This window comes from Mus caroli, unplaced genomic scaffold (assembly GCF_978045245.1).
Source record: "Mus caroli unplaced genomic scaffold, Mus_caroli_1 scaffold_1, whole genome shotgun sequence".
Lineage (NCBI taxonomy): Eukaryota > Metazoa > Chordata > Mammalia > Rodentia > Muridae > Mus > Mus caroli.
In genome coordinates, this window is record NW_028227256.1 from 161,890,639 (window position 1) to 161,907,501 (window position 16,863).

General features: G+C 42.7%; 1 protein-coding gene across 1 annotated transcript in view; it reads left to right on the forward strand.

Annotated features, from left to right (window-relative positions):
* Positions 1 to 16,863, forward strand: part of F5 (coagulation factor V) — a 69,158-nt gene that overhangs the window by 46,361 nt on the left and 5,934 nt on the right. Inside the window, exons 15-22 of the mRNA XM_085842554.1 lie at positions 2,127 to 2,363; positions 4,842 to 5,049; positions 8,187 to 8,366; positions 10,416 to 10,532; positions 11,257 to 11,328; positions 12,340 to 12,443; positions 12,867 to 13,022; positions 14,868 to 15,012. Of these exons, the coding sequence (XP_085698680.1) occupies positions 2,127 to 2,363; positions 4,842 to 5,049; positions 8,187 to 8,366; positions 10,416 to 10,532; positions 11,257 to 11,328; positions 12,340 to 12,443; positions 12,867 to 13,022; positions 14,868 to 15,012 (1,219 nt within the window). The remainder of the gene's footprint in view (positions 1 to 2,126; positions 2,364 to 4,841; positions 5,050 to 8,186; positions 8,367 to 10,415; positions 10,533 to 11,256; positions 11,329 to 12,339; positions 12,444 to 12,866; positions 13,023 to 14,867; positions 15,013 to 16,863) is intronic.

Here is a 16,863-nt window from a genome sequence, read left to right on the forward strand (position 1 = left end):
AGAGTTTTTAAAGACAAAGAGCATAGAAAAACTACATCCTGGTTGGCAGTTGCAGAAGGAAGCAAGCAAGCAGTAAAACAGAAGCTAGGAATATGCAGTTAGCTGAAGCTGTTTGACCATGAGTTTCTAGAGCAATGTTGGGTGTTTTCCCACAGGACTTTTCAAGGCAGAGGTTAGAAACCAAAGATGGCTTCAGCTAAGACAAGATGGAAAATTTTTTAGCCTGTTACGTCATAAAAGAGTTTATTTCTCCCATCCTACCTCACCTCTCACATACCAAACAAACAAAATAATAACAACAAACAAAACAAAACACATGAGAACATGCTGTGGATCCAAAGCAAACCATTCTGTGTCCAAAAACATAACCTTTTACTAGTGTGTTTGCCAAATTGTCCAAATGGTTATTGCAAAATAACCATTTGCTCTTTTTCAAAGAGCACACAGAGGGTGGGGAGATGGCTCAGCAGGTAGAGTAACCACTTAACATGTGATATGTAAGACCCTGTCCTTGAACTCCAACACATCAAAGACCAACCAATCATAAAAGACAATGGAAATCTGTTTTAGTCATCTTTCTGTTGCTGTGCTAAAACATCTGAGATAAGAATCCAAGGAAGAGAAAAAACATTTAGCCCATGATTTCATCCGTGGCTGCTTGACTCCTTTGCTTTGGGTCCTCCATGGAGGCAGTACAAGATGGTTGCCTCCTTTAAGGCGGCTAGAACTTAAAGAGAAAGAAAGGGAGGTGCCAGTGTCCTGAGATCGCTTCAAGGCATGCTCCAAGTACCTTATCTTCCTTCTATTAAGGACTTTGCCCCACATCCAAAGGTTTTACCTCCCAAAGTGTCACAGGCTAGTGACTAAGCCATCATCAACACATGGTTTGGGGGGCACAAAACAACAGTAAGATATAAGTCTCTTAATGGCTCTATACATTCCCTGAAGACATAGGAAGTTTTGTCGAGTGATTGGTCACTAGAAGTGACAGAGGAAAGCAACCAGAAGATTCCCCCCATGAGCCTGATGATGACTCTATGCCTAGTCTCATCTGTCACCAGGGGTCTTAGTCCATCTCTGCATTTCCCAACCTAGCCACACGCAGGCTTTCCCTTGCAGACATCATTCTGCTCTTTTGGGAACCTGAAATGACCGTCTTCTGATTTGTCCATTCTACAAAGGCCAATCCCATTTTTCCTGCGAACCTTTCCATGGGTTCTTCCAAATTCTCCTAAACATTCAGCTGGCAGCTGTGTTTCCAAGGCAGGCCCTCCCAAACCCACTCACACTCTGTGCATAGCTCCTGTTATATCCAGAGTCATGCTTTGGGTTCACTCATGTCTGTCTCTCTTCACCAGAAATCTAAAAGCTTATGACAATCAAATACTGTACCTTATTTGGGTTCAAATCTCACTTGTGGGTATGTTAGATCTTTGTTGCTGTAACAAAATATACAAGAGGAACTATTTAAAAGGAATGGTTTCTTTTGGCTTGTGGGTTTAGTGCTTTCGGTTTATAGTTACCTGTCCTCCATCTCTGTGGGGTTGTGTCGAGGCAGAGTATCATGGCAGGGAGCATGAGGTGAGGCATAGCTGCTTTTCTTGTGGAGTCCTGGAAACAGACAATAAAAAGGGACCAAGCAGATGGTATGCACATCAAGGGTGTGCCCCAGAGAGCCTCTTTCTTCATCTAGGTCCAACCCACTGGTTTTCACCACCTTCCAATATGATCAGATTATGAATCTGCCATCCTATTTATCTGTTGTCCAGAACTCTTATGGCATAATCACCATCCTGAAGTCCCACGACCAAACAAGCTCCCAACACGAGTCTGGAATGGACACTTCAAACCATTAGAGAAGTAACTTACAGTAGCTTAGCTTGAGCCTAAGAACACATTTTGTGTTTCTAGGGTGAGTTGCTCAGGTCCTAACTCATGTGATCATTGATAAAAATAGATCAAGTAATATGCATAAATTAATTTGCAATTATAGGCACCCAGTATACCCTAGCTCTGATATCATAACTGCCTATCACAGCCTGTAGCATTGTGGTTTTGGTTTTCTGTTTCTTGGTATGTTAATACATTTGTAGGTCACTGTTTGATTTTTGTTTTGTTTTCTCTAGGTTCGATTTAAAAATTTGGCATCCAGACCATATTCTCTTCATGCTCACGGACTTTCCTATGAAAAATCCTCAGAGGGGAAGACTTACGAAGATGAATCTCCTGAATGGTTTCAGGAAGATGATGCTGTCCAGCCCAATAGCAGTTACACCTATGTATGGCATGCCACCAAGCGCTCAGGGCCAGAGAACCCTGGTTCTGCCTGCCGGGCTTGGGCCTACTATTCTGCAGTGAATGTGGTAGGTTTCAAGTTCTAATGTCTCCCTCGTCATAGAACCATAGTTACCCATTTCTTGTTAAAAGTCTCTCCTGGGAACTGGGCAGTGGGGGCACAGGCCTTTAATCTCAGCACTCGGGAGGCAGAGGCAGGTGGATCTGAGTTTGAGGTCAGCCTGGCCTACAGAGTGAGTTCCAGAACAGCCGGGGCTACACAAAGAAAGCCTGCCTTAAAACCTAACATACCCTGAGACACCACCACCACCACACACCAAAAAAAGTCTCTCCTGCTTTTTATGGGGCACAAGAAAGGGCTGCCATCCCTAGTATAGCTGCCAACACCAGGGATTCTCCATGCAGTTCATCAGAAAGGGCGCAGAGAAAAGCGTTCATCCAATGGACATCATGAGGATTACATAAATGAGGCGTGATTACAGAGATCATTAACAATTTTAAAGTAGTTTAGTCTTAAGCCAGGCTTTGGGGGAATGCAGGGGGTCGGGAGAAGGCCAGGGAAGGACTGAGCCAACTGGGCACAGATCACAGGCTGGGTTTGGGAGTTTAAGGAGCAAAGTTTTTCCTGCTCCCATTAAGCCAGAAGGAGATTCAATTTGTTACTTCATGAGTAGCCTTTGCTAATAAAGGATTTTTTTGTATTTTGATAATAAGTCAACCCTGTTCTGTGTTAAATAAGGACACAGGGAGGAGGCCGCGGTGTCCCCAGAGAAATAATCCAGGCACATTCCACCCCCAAACAGCTCCCACAGGAAGGTGGGAATAACTTGTTTCTCTAGACAAACTGTGTTGATCATGGCCAGCTGTGCCAATCCCCCTGCCCTCTTGGCTGGCCTTCAGCGCCTAGGAAAGCCAGAGGGAAGCCAGCATCCGTGCAGTGCCTACTGTACGCTCAGCTGCCCTTCACCATGAGACACAAAGGCCTTTGCACAGTGAGACACCCCGACAAGAGGTGGCTGAGGACTCTCCCCAGGTTCACAGCCAACAAAACACAGAGCCCTCTACCTGGGAAAAGGCAGCCAAGGTTCAGATTGGCCCTCAAACACAGATTTCTATGCTAAGACAAGGAATCTGGGCTTCCACTTTGCCCCTGGATGAGTGGTTTAGGCTGATTTCTACCAGGGTCGGTATACCAGAGGTCTATACTTTTTGGAAGCAGGTGAAGGAATCAAAGCCATCACAGGCCTAGTGAAGCCCCCAACCTCATGTGAAGGGCTGCTCAACTAACAAGGAAACAGAGCCCATGTCAAGGGCAGAGGAGTTCCCAAGAGCCTCCTGAACTCAGTGCCACAAGAAATACCATGCTTGTCTCTATGTGGGGCCCCACTGAACATGGGGCTCCTGGGGAAAGGCACCAATCATGGGATCCAGGGCCAGACACAGCACAGAACAGGCTGAGTTAGCCTCAGGCAAAGGTGAGGGGAACAAGTCCTGGCCACCCACCCACTGTGCCTCTCTGTCATAGAGGATGCAATTTCCCACTTAACACACACACACAGCGAGAGACAGAGACAGAGAGAGCCCCCCTCCGGGTGTAGACGAATGCCTTGACATTCTTTTTGAACAGTCCTGATAAGCTTTTATAGCCTGGTCACTGACAATTTAAGGATCTTCACTTATCTTTCCACAGCATACACAATGTTCAAAACTACATGCTTCATGTAGTAAATGCACATGTGTGTTTCAGTGAAGAGAAAGAGATTCATTTTTCCAGTAGTAAAAAGCGCACAGACTCGGTTTCCTATTCATTTGTTGATGTTGCTGTTGTTTCGTGTGTTTTTTTCAACGCTGAGCACCAAACCCAAGGTCTCCTATATGCTCAGCAAATATTTGCCACTGAGAAACACCCACCCCGACGTGTCTATGTGGGTGCTCTTCTAGGCGTAGATGTAAATACTCATTCTATCACTACAGAGGCACTAGGAGAACAATTTACCCTTGTAACCGCAGGTTCTAAAGTTAAAATAAGATAGAGGGTGTGCATGGGGGCCACGATCTGTGATTCCGGCTACTTGGGAGGCTATGAAACTGGCTCAGAGTGTACGCAAGGACGATGTGAGCAATTTAGTGAGACCCTATCCTGAAAAATTTACAAGAGGCTGGGAATGAAAATCAGTCCAGTTCCCAGTTCCAAAATAGAGAGAAAGAAGGTGGGAGACGGAAAGGGGAGAAATTGGTAAATACATGGTCAATGAATGCACTGACATTTGTCATTTAGGATAGTTGTCAGGCTTAGATAAATAAGCTACTACAGACAAAGCCTTTAACACAGTATCGTTACTCAATAAACGGTATCCATTTGGTTGTCAATGTTATTATTCTTCCTCAGATAAAGGATCACTACCCAGTTTTAGTCTTTACTGATCATCAAGATGGGAGCCTCTAAAATGAGATTTTTCTGTTAAGTGAGAGCTGTGATTGTCAGACGAGAAAAGAAGATCCAGGTGAAAGGAAAGTGTTTGCAGTTTGCTCTTCTTTTCCTCCAGGAGAGGGACATCCACTCAGGTTTGATCGGCCCAATTCTGATCTGCCGGAAAGGAACACTTCACAGGGAGAGCAACCTGCCTATGGACATGAGAGAGTTTGTCTTACTCTTCATGGTCTTTGATGAGAAGAAGAGCTGGTACTATGAAAAGTCCAAAGGGTCATGGAGAATTGAATCCCCAGAAGAGAAAAATTCCCACGAGTTTTACGGTATTTTTTCCTGTCTTTCCATCTACTCTCTGATAAAAGCGCACCAGGTCATAGCGGTTCCTGCACTTAGGTCTTCACAAGATTAGACCTTAGGTGTTCCTGAGGAGTCAGGAGCATCAACTAAGCCTGATTCCTAAAGTCAGCATCCTAAAGTCAGGATTTGGCTGGTAGGAAACCCTGCTAAAGATGATTGAGAGAGTGCAGGATAGCACACATGGGCTACTGCCAGACAAACCAACAAGAAAGTGGGCACTGTGCCCCAGATAGCAGCATACATTGGAATGAGCATGGCATCACTCTTTATGACACTAATGACCTTGTTTCTTTTTCTCTAAAAATGTGAGTATTGACTCGAAGACATGATCACATGTGTGTCTCTTCTGAAATCAGAGTGGCTCTTGGAGGCCCATCTCTCCGCAGTTGCAGGCAGCACCTATGCCAGGTGGCCTGAGAATTTAAGGAACTAGGAAGTTGAGTAGCCACATAACGGGACACTGGCAAGACAGCCGGCCCTTAGGAGGTCACACTAGGAAAAGTATCGGTTCAGAAGTCCTTTGATCTGCCCCGTCCTGATCTGCCTGTGGCCTGTAAATTGGCAGGTTAATTACAAAACAGTTTTAGAAAAAGGCTGAACGAAGGGCTTAGTGCACAGTCAAAACAGCAACAGCTAGAAATCAGAAGAAAATAAAGACAGGTAGATGCTAGGCCGGCTCAGCAAAGAACACTTGCTTCCAAACCCAAGGACCACTCCCCCAAACCCAAGGACCACTATCCCAAACTTGTGTGATGGGAGGAAAGGACAGATTCCCAAAGGGTGGCCTCTTATCTACACATACAGATCACAGCCATTTGGGCACATGCACACGCATACACACACACATGCATGCACACATGCATGCACACATGCATGCACACATAAATTTAAAAGCAAGTGAAAAAGGCCTATTTTCACAGTTTGAAAATGGAGATAGTTGTCCTGAAACTTCTGATTACTGAGGACTTGTGCTTTAGGTAATGAGTCTGTCAGAATATTGGGGGAGAAAAAACTTGCAAGTGCCTAAAATCCCAACACTCTGGAGGCTGAGGTGGGAGGGTTGAAAGTTGAAGACTAGCCTGAGCAACTCGGTGAGACCTGTCTCAAAGAATAAATAAATACATAAACAAACAAATACTGGTCAAGATATTTTTATAACAAGCATTAGATGCCACCTCTGGCCAACCATTGAGGCTAGGTAGCCCTGTATCGGTGACACACTTAAGACACACTTCTGTATTTGACACTACTTCTGGGAGAATTCCAATAATGTCACCTGTAAAAATACTTTGAGATACAAGCAGGCAAACAATGATTTGTTGTAAAAATCCCACCCACGAAGGATGAAGTCTACTTTTCAGGAAAACATTTAAAGATTTTAAAAATTCAAATGTCAAAAAATTCTGTTAAATAGAATACAGTTGATTCAGACAGCTATTAGACTACAAATAGTGTTTTCTTGCTCCTCCCCTCCCTTCCCCCTCCACTCCCCTCCCCTCCCCCTCCCCTCCCCTCCCCCTCCCCTCCCCTCCCCCTCCCCTCCCCTCCCCCTCCCCTCCCCTCCCCCTCCCCTCCCCTCCCCCTCCCCTCTAGGCCTCTCAGACCTGGTGCTTGCTCACATGAGCAGGGCATGCACCCTTTAGAAGTCCCCTCAGCCTAGTAAGAAAGCGCAGACTGCAGAGTCAGACAGGCTTGTCTCTCAGCTATGCCCTCCAAGAAATACTTCCTGATTTTCTCAAAAAGTCAAATTCATTTAGTACAGCTTCAGTACTCAATACATGCTTCATAATTCATGGGCTCTATGCAATTCCAACCTACAGTATTTATCAGGCTATGTGACAAACAGATCTCTAGAGTCCTCAGCCTCTGCCTGGCTTTTGTAGCATGTGCTCAGGAGATATATGAATAAATGAACAAATCCTGTCATTCAGCTCCATCTATCAAATGTTCATTGAGTACTTCTGTTTAAAGTCCTCACTCCCATATCCTGGTGCAGCCGTCCAACAATACCCACACAATTATCACCTCTGACAACATCTGATTCTTTAATAGAAACTGAAGCACGGGGTTGAGGGCTGGTGCCCAGGTGTGTAGGTAGGCGTTCCCACACTTAGTGTGATTTCACAAGTGCCAAAATGATTTCAACTCCTTTCCTTCCAAAAGTTTTCTTAACCGGTTTCCAAAATCCTACAGCGAACTCTTGAAGAAAATATTTCTTCCCTTGCTTATGTTTCAGTTTTTGGTAGCAACAAGATTTATCATTAACCTTTTTGTGTTATATTTTTAAGACAATTAAGATTGTATCAGGTGCTTTAAACATACACAGACATACACCACACACACACACACATACACACACACACACCACACACACAAAGACACACAGACATACACCACACACACACATACACCACAAACACATACACACACACCACATGCACACAGACATACACCACACATAAACATACTACATACTCCCAGACACACACAGACACAGACACACACAGACACACACACACAGAGGCAAACAGTGGTAGTATGGCCAAGGAGAAATCAAGAAGTCCTTGAGCTCAAGGTCACCTTGGGCTAAAAAGTGAGTTCCAGGCAAAACAAAACAAAACACAATCCACCTATTCACTAAAGGAATGTAGATACAACATTGCACTACCTGAGACTTAGACTCTAACCTGAGAGGTAGGTAGAGGAGCCGTCTCTACAAGGAGAGTGTGACACACTGAACCTGTCATTTACTCTCACCCTAGGGCTTTGCATTATCCACCCTTTCTCATTCTTCTGCAGCAAATGAACATTTATACTATCAGTGTGAAGGGCAAATGGGCAAAGCCTTAAGTAAGAGAAGGACAAAATCTAGGGGGAGAGAGACAAAAGCTGTTTTGAAATGGAGCTGAATCATACTTTTGCAGGTGTTGGAAGTTCTAACTCAGCCTCTTATTGGTTCTATGGAACTGCCAAGAACTCTTTCTATATCTGGGTAGGACTAGAAATACCCGACAATGAGGAAGATGGGTGGTGATGGGGGAACCTACCTGACTCCTCCTTGTGAGACAAGTTTTTAATTGATTACAACTTTCTTTCCTTTCAGCAATTAATGGGATGATCTACAACCTGCCTGGCCTGAGAATGTACGAGCAAGAGTGGGTGAGGCTACACCTGCTGAACATGGGCAGCTCCCGAGATATTCATGTGGTTCACTTCCATGGCCAGACCCTGCTGGATAATAGGACCAAACAGCACCAGTTAGGGGTCTGGCCCCTTCTACCTGGTAAATATCTGAGTGATGGAAGAGGTCCCTGCTAAGGAACAGCGAGATGGGGCACCTGTAAGCGAGATAGGGCACCATCTCTCTTTCTCTCTTTGTACATCTACCATTTAAGGAATCAGAAGAGAAGATCTAGATCCCGAGGCAAAGCTCTGTTTCCATGCTGTATACAGAACACAAAACATCTTCTATGAGCTGTGTGTAGGCACCTCGCAGGACAGACTTGTGAGCTCACTTGGTTCTACAGAGATTCTGTGTCCCATGCAGTTTCTCCTGTGTCTCTAGAATTAGATTTAAGTACATGACAAGATAAGTCACCAAGGCACAGGAAAAAACAAAACAAAACAACAACAAAAAAAAAACAGTGGCTGTTGGGAGGTTGATTAGAAACTTAAATTGAGCTCTTCTGGATTCTTGTAATCCACTTCTGAAACCTTCCCCCTGACTTTCTGAGGAAGTGACTCTGGGAATCATAAGCTTAAACAGATCCGTAACTCTGGAGGGAAAGAATCTTTTAATGACTATAAGAGCTGATGGGGTATTTAGAGCTTTGCATGTGAAAGTAGGAGGGTTAGTTTAGTGTAGATCTAAACAAACGGCAGTCATCAGTGAAGGTTTTGTTGTTGTGTCCCTAAGTTGTTTCCAGGGAGCTCTGTTAGTGAAAGGGGTTATGAGGGCAAGATGCCACTGAAGACCCAAGACACTAGATAGGATGCACATCTACTGAGACTTTACTCTCAGAGGCTTTGGATAGGCAGAGGCCTTGGGGAGGAGAGCATCTCTTTCAAGGTCTGAGGGACGAGTGAAAGGCCATCTCTTTGCAGGAGTTAAGGTGAGGAAGTCACTGTGTGAATTGGTCTCATATATGGACATGGAGATAGTCGTGTGAATTGGCCTCATATGTGAATATGGAGGAAGTCACTGTGTGAATTGATCTCATATGTGGGCATAAAGGAAGTCACTGTGTAAATTGGTCTCATATGTTGACAAGGAGGAAGTTATTGTGTGAGTTGATCTTGTATGTGAAAATGGAAGTCCAGATGGGTCCATTTTACTAAGAAGACAGAAAAATGGCTTCTTGTTTGGTTCTTCCATGCCACTTTCTAAGAAATATAGAAAACGATGTTCTGTTTAACTTCAGACACAGGATGGACCACCAAATTCAGCCCATATTTTCACAAGAAAAGGAGAAATCTTGCTCACTGTGTTTGAGATGGATAGTCATCCATTGTTAAGTTTTACTCACAGTCAGGGACCTGGTCCTAAATTATATCAACAGAATTTAAGCATAGGGTCAATTGGCAGAGTAGACATCAAGTGTCAGTATGAATAAGCAGAAGTTTTAGAAACACTTTCATTTTTTCTGAAACAATTTATATACATTTTTACCCAAGTATGTACACTTTTAAGAGTATTTGAAACCATAAGGGAAGGATATTTTTATTCCTTACATATTAACATAGAAGAAGAGAGAAAGAAAACATATTTAATAGCCATAAAGTTGAGTAATTTTGAAACTTGAAACTGTACTTAAATTGTGTATGGGGTAACTCGTAACAGTACAGATAAATAAAAATTCCTTTTTAGGGGGAGCTGGTAGATTTTTTTTAATGTCTGAGTTATTTATTTTTAGCATTTTTTTATTTGTCTGCTTGATGGTTTATTTGCTCAAAATAGTCTCCTGTATCCCCATACAGTAACAGATGGCTTTGAACTCCTGATCCTTCTGCCTCCTCCTATGAGCACTTTGATTAGCAGCATATACTAAGGTGCCCAGTTTATAGGGTTCTTGGTCAAAGTTCGTGAATTCTAGGCAAGCATTCTCCTGACTGTGTACCTCCCCACCCTAGTTTTGATGATTTGTGGGTGCTGGTGCTGTAGCTGCTGTTGGGTTCATTTTCATCTGTAACGACCTCAAGAGAAACGCACCATTCTTAATTAAAGTTTCCTATGCATGGAATACAGGGACTTCAAGATTCATAGAGAGCTCCATCACAATACTAACTTGTTAACCATTGAGTTTGTAATTTTGTCCTTTACTCTCTATTTTAGGTTCATTTAAAACTCTTGAAATGAAGGCATCCAAGCCTGGCTGGTGGCTCCTAGACACAGAGGTTGGAGAAAACCAGGTAGCTGGCATGCAAACGCCATTTCTCATCATAGACAAAGGTATCACTTTTATGTTGTTTACGGGTGAGGGAGTGCCTAGTACTAGACTATTTCCAACTTCCAGATTGAAAGTAATCTGGAAGTGTGAAAATGTGAAGACGGGCTTTATTTCTGACCATTAAAAACATAACTATTATCTCTACAACCCTAACAAATAGGTCAAATATTCCATGACTGGGGAACCAATAGAAAGTGCCCTTCCTCCTAATTTGTGATCCATGGGAAAATATACATAAGAAAATCTCTAAGTTCCTAGAGTAGAGCAGAAAGAGTAATCAGAATTCTGCAGTAACAGGCAGTAATCTCTCCACTCATTAGCAGTTCTTGCCAAGCATCTGTCGACTACCAACTACAGTGCTCACATCCAGGTACCCATTATCTGGTATTTCTTTCCTTGAGCAAGATGTAAATAGCATTGTACTCTCCAGGTCAATGGCCAAGAGTGCATTTTTATGAGTAATAGTCCTTAATGTAAATAGTTTGCTTTAATATCCAACCAGATGGACATCAGCTTAAACATACTGTTTTAAAGACTCCAGTTATTTTCCGCTGTGTTAGTTACTATTCAGATAAGCACCAGTCTTGCTGAGTGTTTATCTCTTTCTAACTGGGTATATTAGAGTCATTATCATGGATGGTAAATGGAAATAATCTCTAGACAATGAGGTTTTACTTGTCATATGTATTTTCTGAGCAAAAAATATTTGTTTTTGTTTTTTCCTAGAGTGTAAGATGCCAATGGGACTAAGCACTGGTGTCATATCTGATTCACAGATCAAGGCTTCGGAATATCTGAGTAAGTATGGACATCATAGCCTGTGACCAGCCATGCCTACAGTCTCAGTATGCAACTCATAAAGCTATGCATGACAGTCATCTATGAGCCAATTCCTCTCTCTAGGCTTTCGTCTGCTATAGCTTAATGAAACAACCCCATTTATAGGGTTCCTCTGGAAGAGGAAGAAGAAATATTTCAGGAGCAAAAATCCTATTCATACATTTATCATTTCCAATTCTTGTGATGTGAATTGTTCCCAAAGGGCCTGGTCTAGGGAAAATCAAGAACTCAACTTTGCTGATATATCCACCTAGGCAGCCCAGTAGCTCTACAGGGAATTGACAGGGAATAAATAGCTTTATCTTATGACCTTGTAATTATATCCCAAACTCCATTTATCTTACCTACATTGACTCACACACAAAACCTCCAACAAGATTCACAAGGTTCTTTCATCTAAGGAAGAGGGTCTCAATGTTTATGCTAGCCATTCATCAAGTCAAGAAACATTATGATCAAAGTATCTCTTAAATTTTTTTCCTTCTGCCTCAAATCGCTTCCTGAGATCTAGAGGCTGTCATCAAAAGAATAATGAGGTTCCCACATATTCCTCCCAAGTCTTCCTGTTTGGTAGGCACACTCGGCAGTAGCCATATCAACATAACTGAGAAAACACAAACATGACCTATGAGCTAGAAAGGGTGGATGATGGCTTACAACTGACTAAACATGGCTTGAAGCCAAGGTTTCATCACTGAGGACTAGCTTGGCAGCCAATGTTCATGTCACCTGCCTGGTCTCCTAACTATAGCATAAGGGTCTGGTTCTCTGATGTACTAAACTTATTTGAGAAGTTGGTAGTTTTCTATTGAGGGTGGGGAGAATTCTTCAAGCCAGACATGGTAGTATATGGTTGAGGCAGAAAGACAGTGAACTTTAGTCCTGCCTGGTCTATATATACAACAAGACTTTTTTTTTTTTCAAAAATAAATTAATTCACAAATTCCCTTTTTCTTCTTTTGAATTTAGCTTATTGGGAGCCCAGATTAGCACGATTAAACAATGCTGGTTCATACAATGCTTGGAGTATAGAAAAATCTGCATTAGACTTTCCCATTAAACCTTGGATCCAGGTACGTCTAACTAACCTCATAATATTGGTTACGATGATGACAACACTGGTCGTGGGTTTAGTTGTTTCTTGAAATGGCAATGAAGGAAACAGCCACGAGTAGATGTAGTTACTGTTCTCAGTGGTTGCTTTCTCATAATTGACACTGAGAGATGGGTCAAGTAATTTTCAGTCTATGAAAGAAACCCCCACAACAAAGGTGTCAACTGCTTTCCCAAAGTGCAGCACAGCTAGTCAGTGCCCACACTAACATTCAAGTTCAGATGTACTTTGCTCAACTGTGGGCTGTACCTCGACACTTAATGAATTTACTAAGACCTTGGGTATTCCCCAATGCTAAAGAAAGCTGATTATAGCTTGAGTTACGGTAAGGTGTGACTCACTAACAAGGATGGTTCTGTTTACTCGCTTGACTGTGTTGCAGGTGGACATGCAGAGGGAAGTTGTAGTCACTGGGATACAAACCCAAGGTGCTAAACACTACCTAAAGTCCTGCTTTACCACGGAGTTCCAAGTGGCTTACAGCTCTGACCAAACCAACTGGCAGATCTTCAGAGGGAAGAGCGGGAAGAGCGTGATGGTTTGAGCACTCATTTCTACTAAGTCTTAAGGCTCACGCTGGGTTTTCCATAGCAGTAGCCTTTCAAATTACATTTCAGGGAGTTAGAAAAGTGAATGGCTTTCTAAGGGTCTTAGGAAGTGAAAATGATAGTATGATGATAGGTCTGTACAATAAAACAATCTTCAAATCTCTGCAGAACTTGAAAGAAAAACATTGAAGCAAGTACCACTTCAAAACAGATTGGCAGACACTATTCAGCGCAGTGTCCACCCTTGTTCAACACAGCCCCTATGCTAGGAACTGCTTGTGTCTGCAAAGGGTTTTGATTTTCCTATCACCTTTTACTTTGTTCTGAATCTCACACACCTTGATTTACGGTGATTGTGGACATCCAGTGATGCTCTGAGGCACTGTCCTTCTCTGGCCACCTTAGAGGACATGCCAGATGACTTACAGACTCCCGTCTGGTATTCCATGAGCCCAGACAAGATGCCTAGATCATTCCTCATTCCCAGGCTCCTCCCCCAAGAATAATATCCAAACACAGAGAGCCTGTCTGCCATGATTGCACAAACACCTCGAGTCTGTTTCTTTTGGTACTTTATGTAAATCACTTTACCTTGTGCTTGGTACTTTATGTAAATCACTTTACCTTGTGCTTGGTACTTTATGTAAATCACTTTACCTTGTGCTTGGTACTTTATGTAAATCACTTTACCGTGTGCTTGGTACTTTATGTAAATCAGGACCTGAAAAGCTCTTTGTGAGAAGTTTTAAATTCAGTGTTTTTCATTAGCTGTTTGGAGGTTATCTGACTAGTCTATTTCATATTAGGTGATTTATGATACTTTGTGTGGCATTTAAAATATGAATTGCCCTTTTCCTTTAAGTTGCTGGTCATGTATGTGTGTAGGGTCTAATACTAGTTGTCCTCCGATCCTCCTGACATCGGAGAGTCAGAGTCTGTAGCAATGTTGCTTATGTAATCTCTGCTATCATCATTTTTCTCTTTTACTTTTAGATCAGGCCTGCTGCAGATTTGTCCATTTGTTTTTCAATCATTTCCAAGTGCCAATTCCTTTATTAATTTTCTTCTGTTGTTTCAATTGTGCTCAGTCTTGCAGATTACTCTTCGCTTCTGTTTTAACTGGACGTTTTACGATACTTCTCTGTGAGGGAAAGGGGGGGTGGGGCACAGCGTGATGACCGCCAGGTAGGGTCAGAGTCCAGGCTCTCCCTGGACACCTTAGGAGTCATTGCTTCTCTTGGCTGCTGAGTAGATATAGAGTTCCACACTGGTTTCTCCTGACACAGCTGAGGGCTTCTTAATGGGAAGAGTCTGGAGCTCCTAGGATGGTTCTTGTACCACTTTTGTCCCAGGAGCCTCAAAGTCTAACCCTTTCATTATCGCCATTGCCTCTATGCTTGGCTTGTATCTGGGTGTTTGTTTTCCTGTGATAGTTGGATGGTTTACAACAGTTATCTAAGGAGAGTTGTAGTTTTTTTCACCTATAAGACTGGAACATACAAAGTAAGCAAACCCCCCCCCGGGGGGGGGCAGCACCATGTTATTCTTTGATTCCTGAGAGGCTTGGGTAGTCTGTTTTTTTCATGCCATCTTTCCATCTTTCTTTTCTTCTTTTATGCATAGTCCAGAGTTTCTACATAGCAGGAAGAACAGGAAAAAGAGCATCAGCAATAGCTTCCTCGAAGTAGACATAGCCACAATTAGTTTTTCAAACCAAATTAAATTGATCCCATTTCTATAAAGGAACCTTACAAAACTTGTTAGATGGGACTTTTAAAAAAATATATGGTCAGTGTTTAGAGAATTGTTATTAATGGTTTTCTCTCTCCCTCTAGTATTTTACTGGCAATTCAGATGGCTCTACAATAAAAGAGAATCGACTTGACCCACCGATTGTGGCTAGATACATTAGGATACACCCAACAAAATCCTATAATAGACCCACCCTTCGGCTGGAGCTGCAGGGCTGTGAGGTGAACGGTAAGGGGCAAGAAGTACCACCTTCCCACGGACACTCTAGACTCAAGATTCGGGTGGTGTGGGAGAGAACATTCTTAGATAACTTCAGTGCCTTAGGCTCCAGAAGAACCTTTGCAAGACAAATTCCAAAAGGGAATACTCTCAGTGTGATCTAAATGGAGGCAGAGCCTGGTTCTAGTATTCCAGGGGGTAGGGTGGGGGCAGCACCTCACTCCTCATCGCATGGTGTGAGTGTCATGGACACTGTCTGGTTAGCCCATTTTCAGTGAGAGCCACCCGACTCTCAAAGTCCCTCAGGCCACTCTGACTTCAGTGGAGGAGCTCTGTCACTGTCATATTTTTTTGGTGATCAGTGATTGTTTTTTGAATCTGAACCTGGCTTTCAATTTCTGAAACCATGAGTGTGCTCTATGCTCTGTTTTGGACTCTAAGAACCTGAGTCTTCCCAAGCATCTACTTTTTTTTCAGGGGATGAAATTTGTCTCGTGATCTAATAAATCTAGGTCATAATAACAGTCATAATAGTCCACTGACTAGTCTCTGATTTTTTTAAGCAAGGCTTTCCAGGATTGTTTTAATAATTTGCTTATTTTTTATTTTATGCACATTGATGTTTTGGCTGCATATGTGTCTGTGTGAAGGTGTTGGATCCTGGAGTTACAGACGGTAGTAAACTGCCTTGCGTGTGCTGGGAATCGAACCCAGATCTTCTGAAAGAACACTCAGTGCTCTTAACTGCTGAGCTATCTCTCCAGATGATCTTTCCAGTATTTTTAACTTTCAGGAAGATGCAGGAAATATTGTCATCATCCAGGCATTCTGGGGTAAAAGACAAAAATACCCAGGCCTCAGGTGACTGCTAAAGACAGGAGTAGGTGAAGGGATGAAGAATCACACGCTGTGTCATGCCCTGGGAAGCTATCTGATCTTCCCCTGAGGTAGGGGAGAAAGGTCCAACTCACATGGCAATGAAGAGTATCTGAACTTTGGAATCAGTTTCTTACCAAAGCAGATAGTGCTGCACGTGACATTTGTAAGAGCTATGCATAGGGAGGGACACTTGCCAGTCTCTGGATACCCGCAGTGTAGAAAACCACCCACACAGAATGCAAATGTTGTATAGGCGGGATTATCCTGTGAAACAGATCTGTAAGTTGCGGGGGAGGGTTATTCCCATAATCACAGTGTCAGTGGTAACTTTGGTCAATCATGTAGTCTAACAAATCTAAAATGTGAGGTGAGGTTCTGTTAATTTACTAAAAATATTCCTTTTCTACAGAAGGAGCATGGCATTTTTCTCTTCGCTTTTTGGAACTTACATAGCAAGCAGTGAATGTTTCTTTCAGGATTTTTTTTCTTTTTTTTTTTTTTTTGACATAGAGAAAGCAAGCTATTGCTTCAAGAAAATGTCTGTGTTTTTGTGTTGTTCCTCCAAGGAAAAACATAGTACCACTAAGACAGTTAGCTGCCTTCACTCACTAGCTAGGTTTCCTATGCCAATAGCTCATCTTTGCTTCCCTAGAACGCTCAAAAGTATGCCTGGGCAAAGTTCTAAAGAGTGTATGTGTTCAAAATGTTGAAAGTGAAAATAATAAAGGTGCCTACCAAAGCCCCACTACATCTCCATGGCTTCTGTTGGCAGAAACTCTCCTTTCAGTACAGCCATGCATCGCTGCACCACAGGAATCCTTTCTTAGAACTGCATCTTTAGGCCATTTTGTGTTTTACTGTGCCAACATCATAGATTGTGTTTACACAGTACCGGCCAGTCACCCAATGTGGTCTTGATGCAATCAAGAGACAGAGCAAGTGAGCATAACACTACACTATTTCACAGCGTTCAGAAATAAT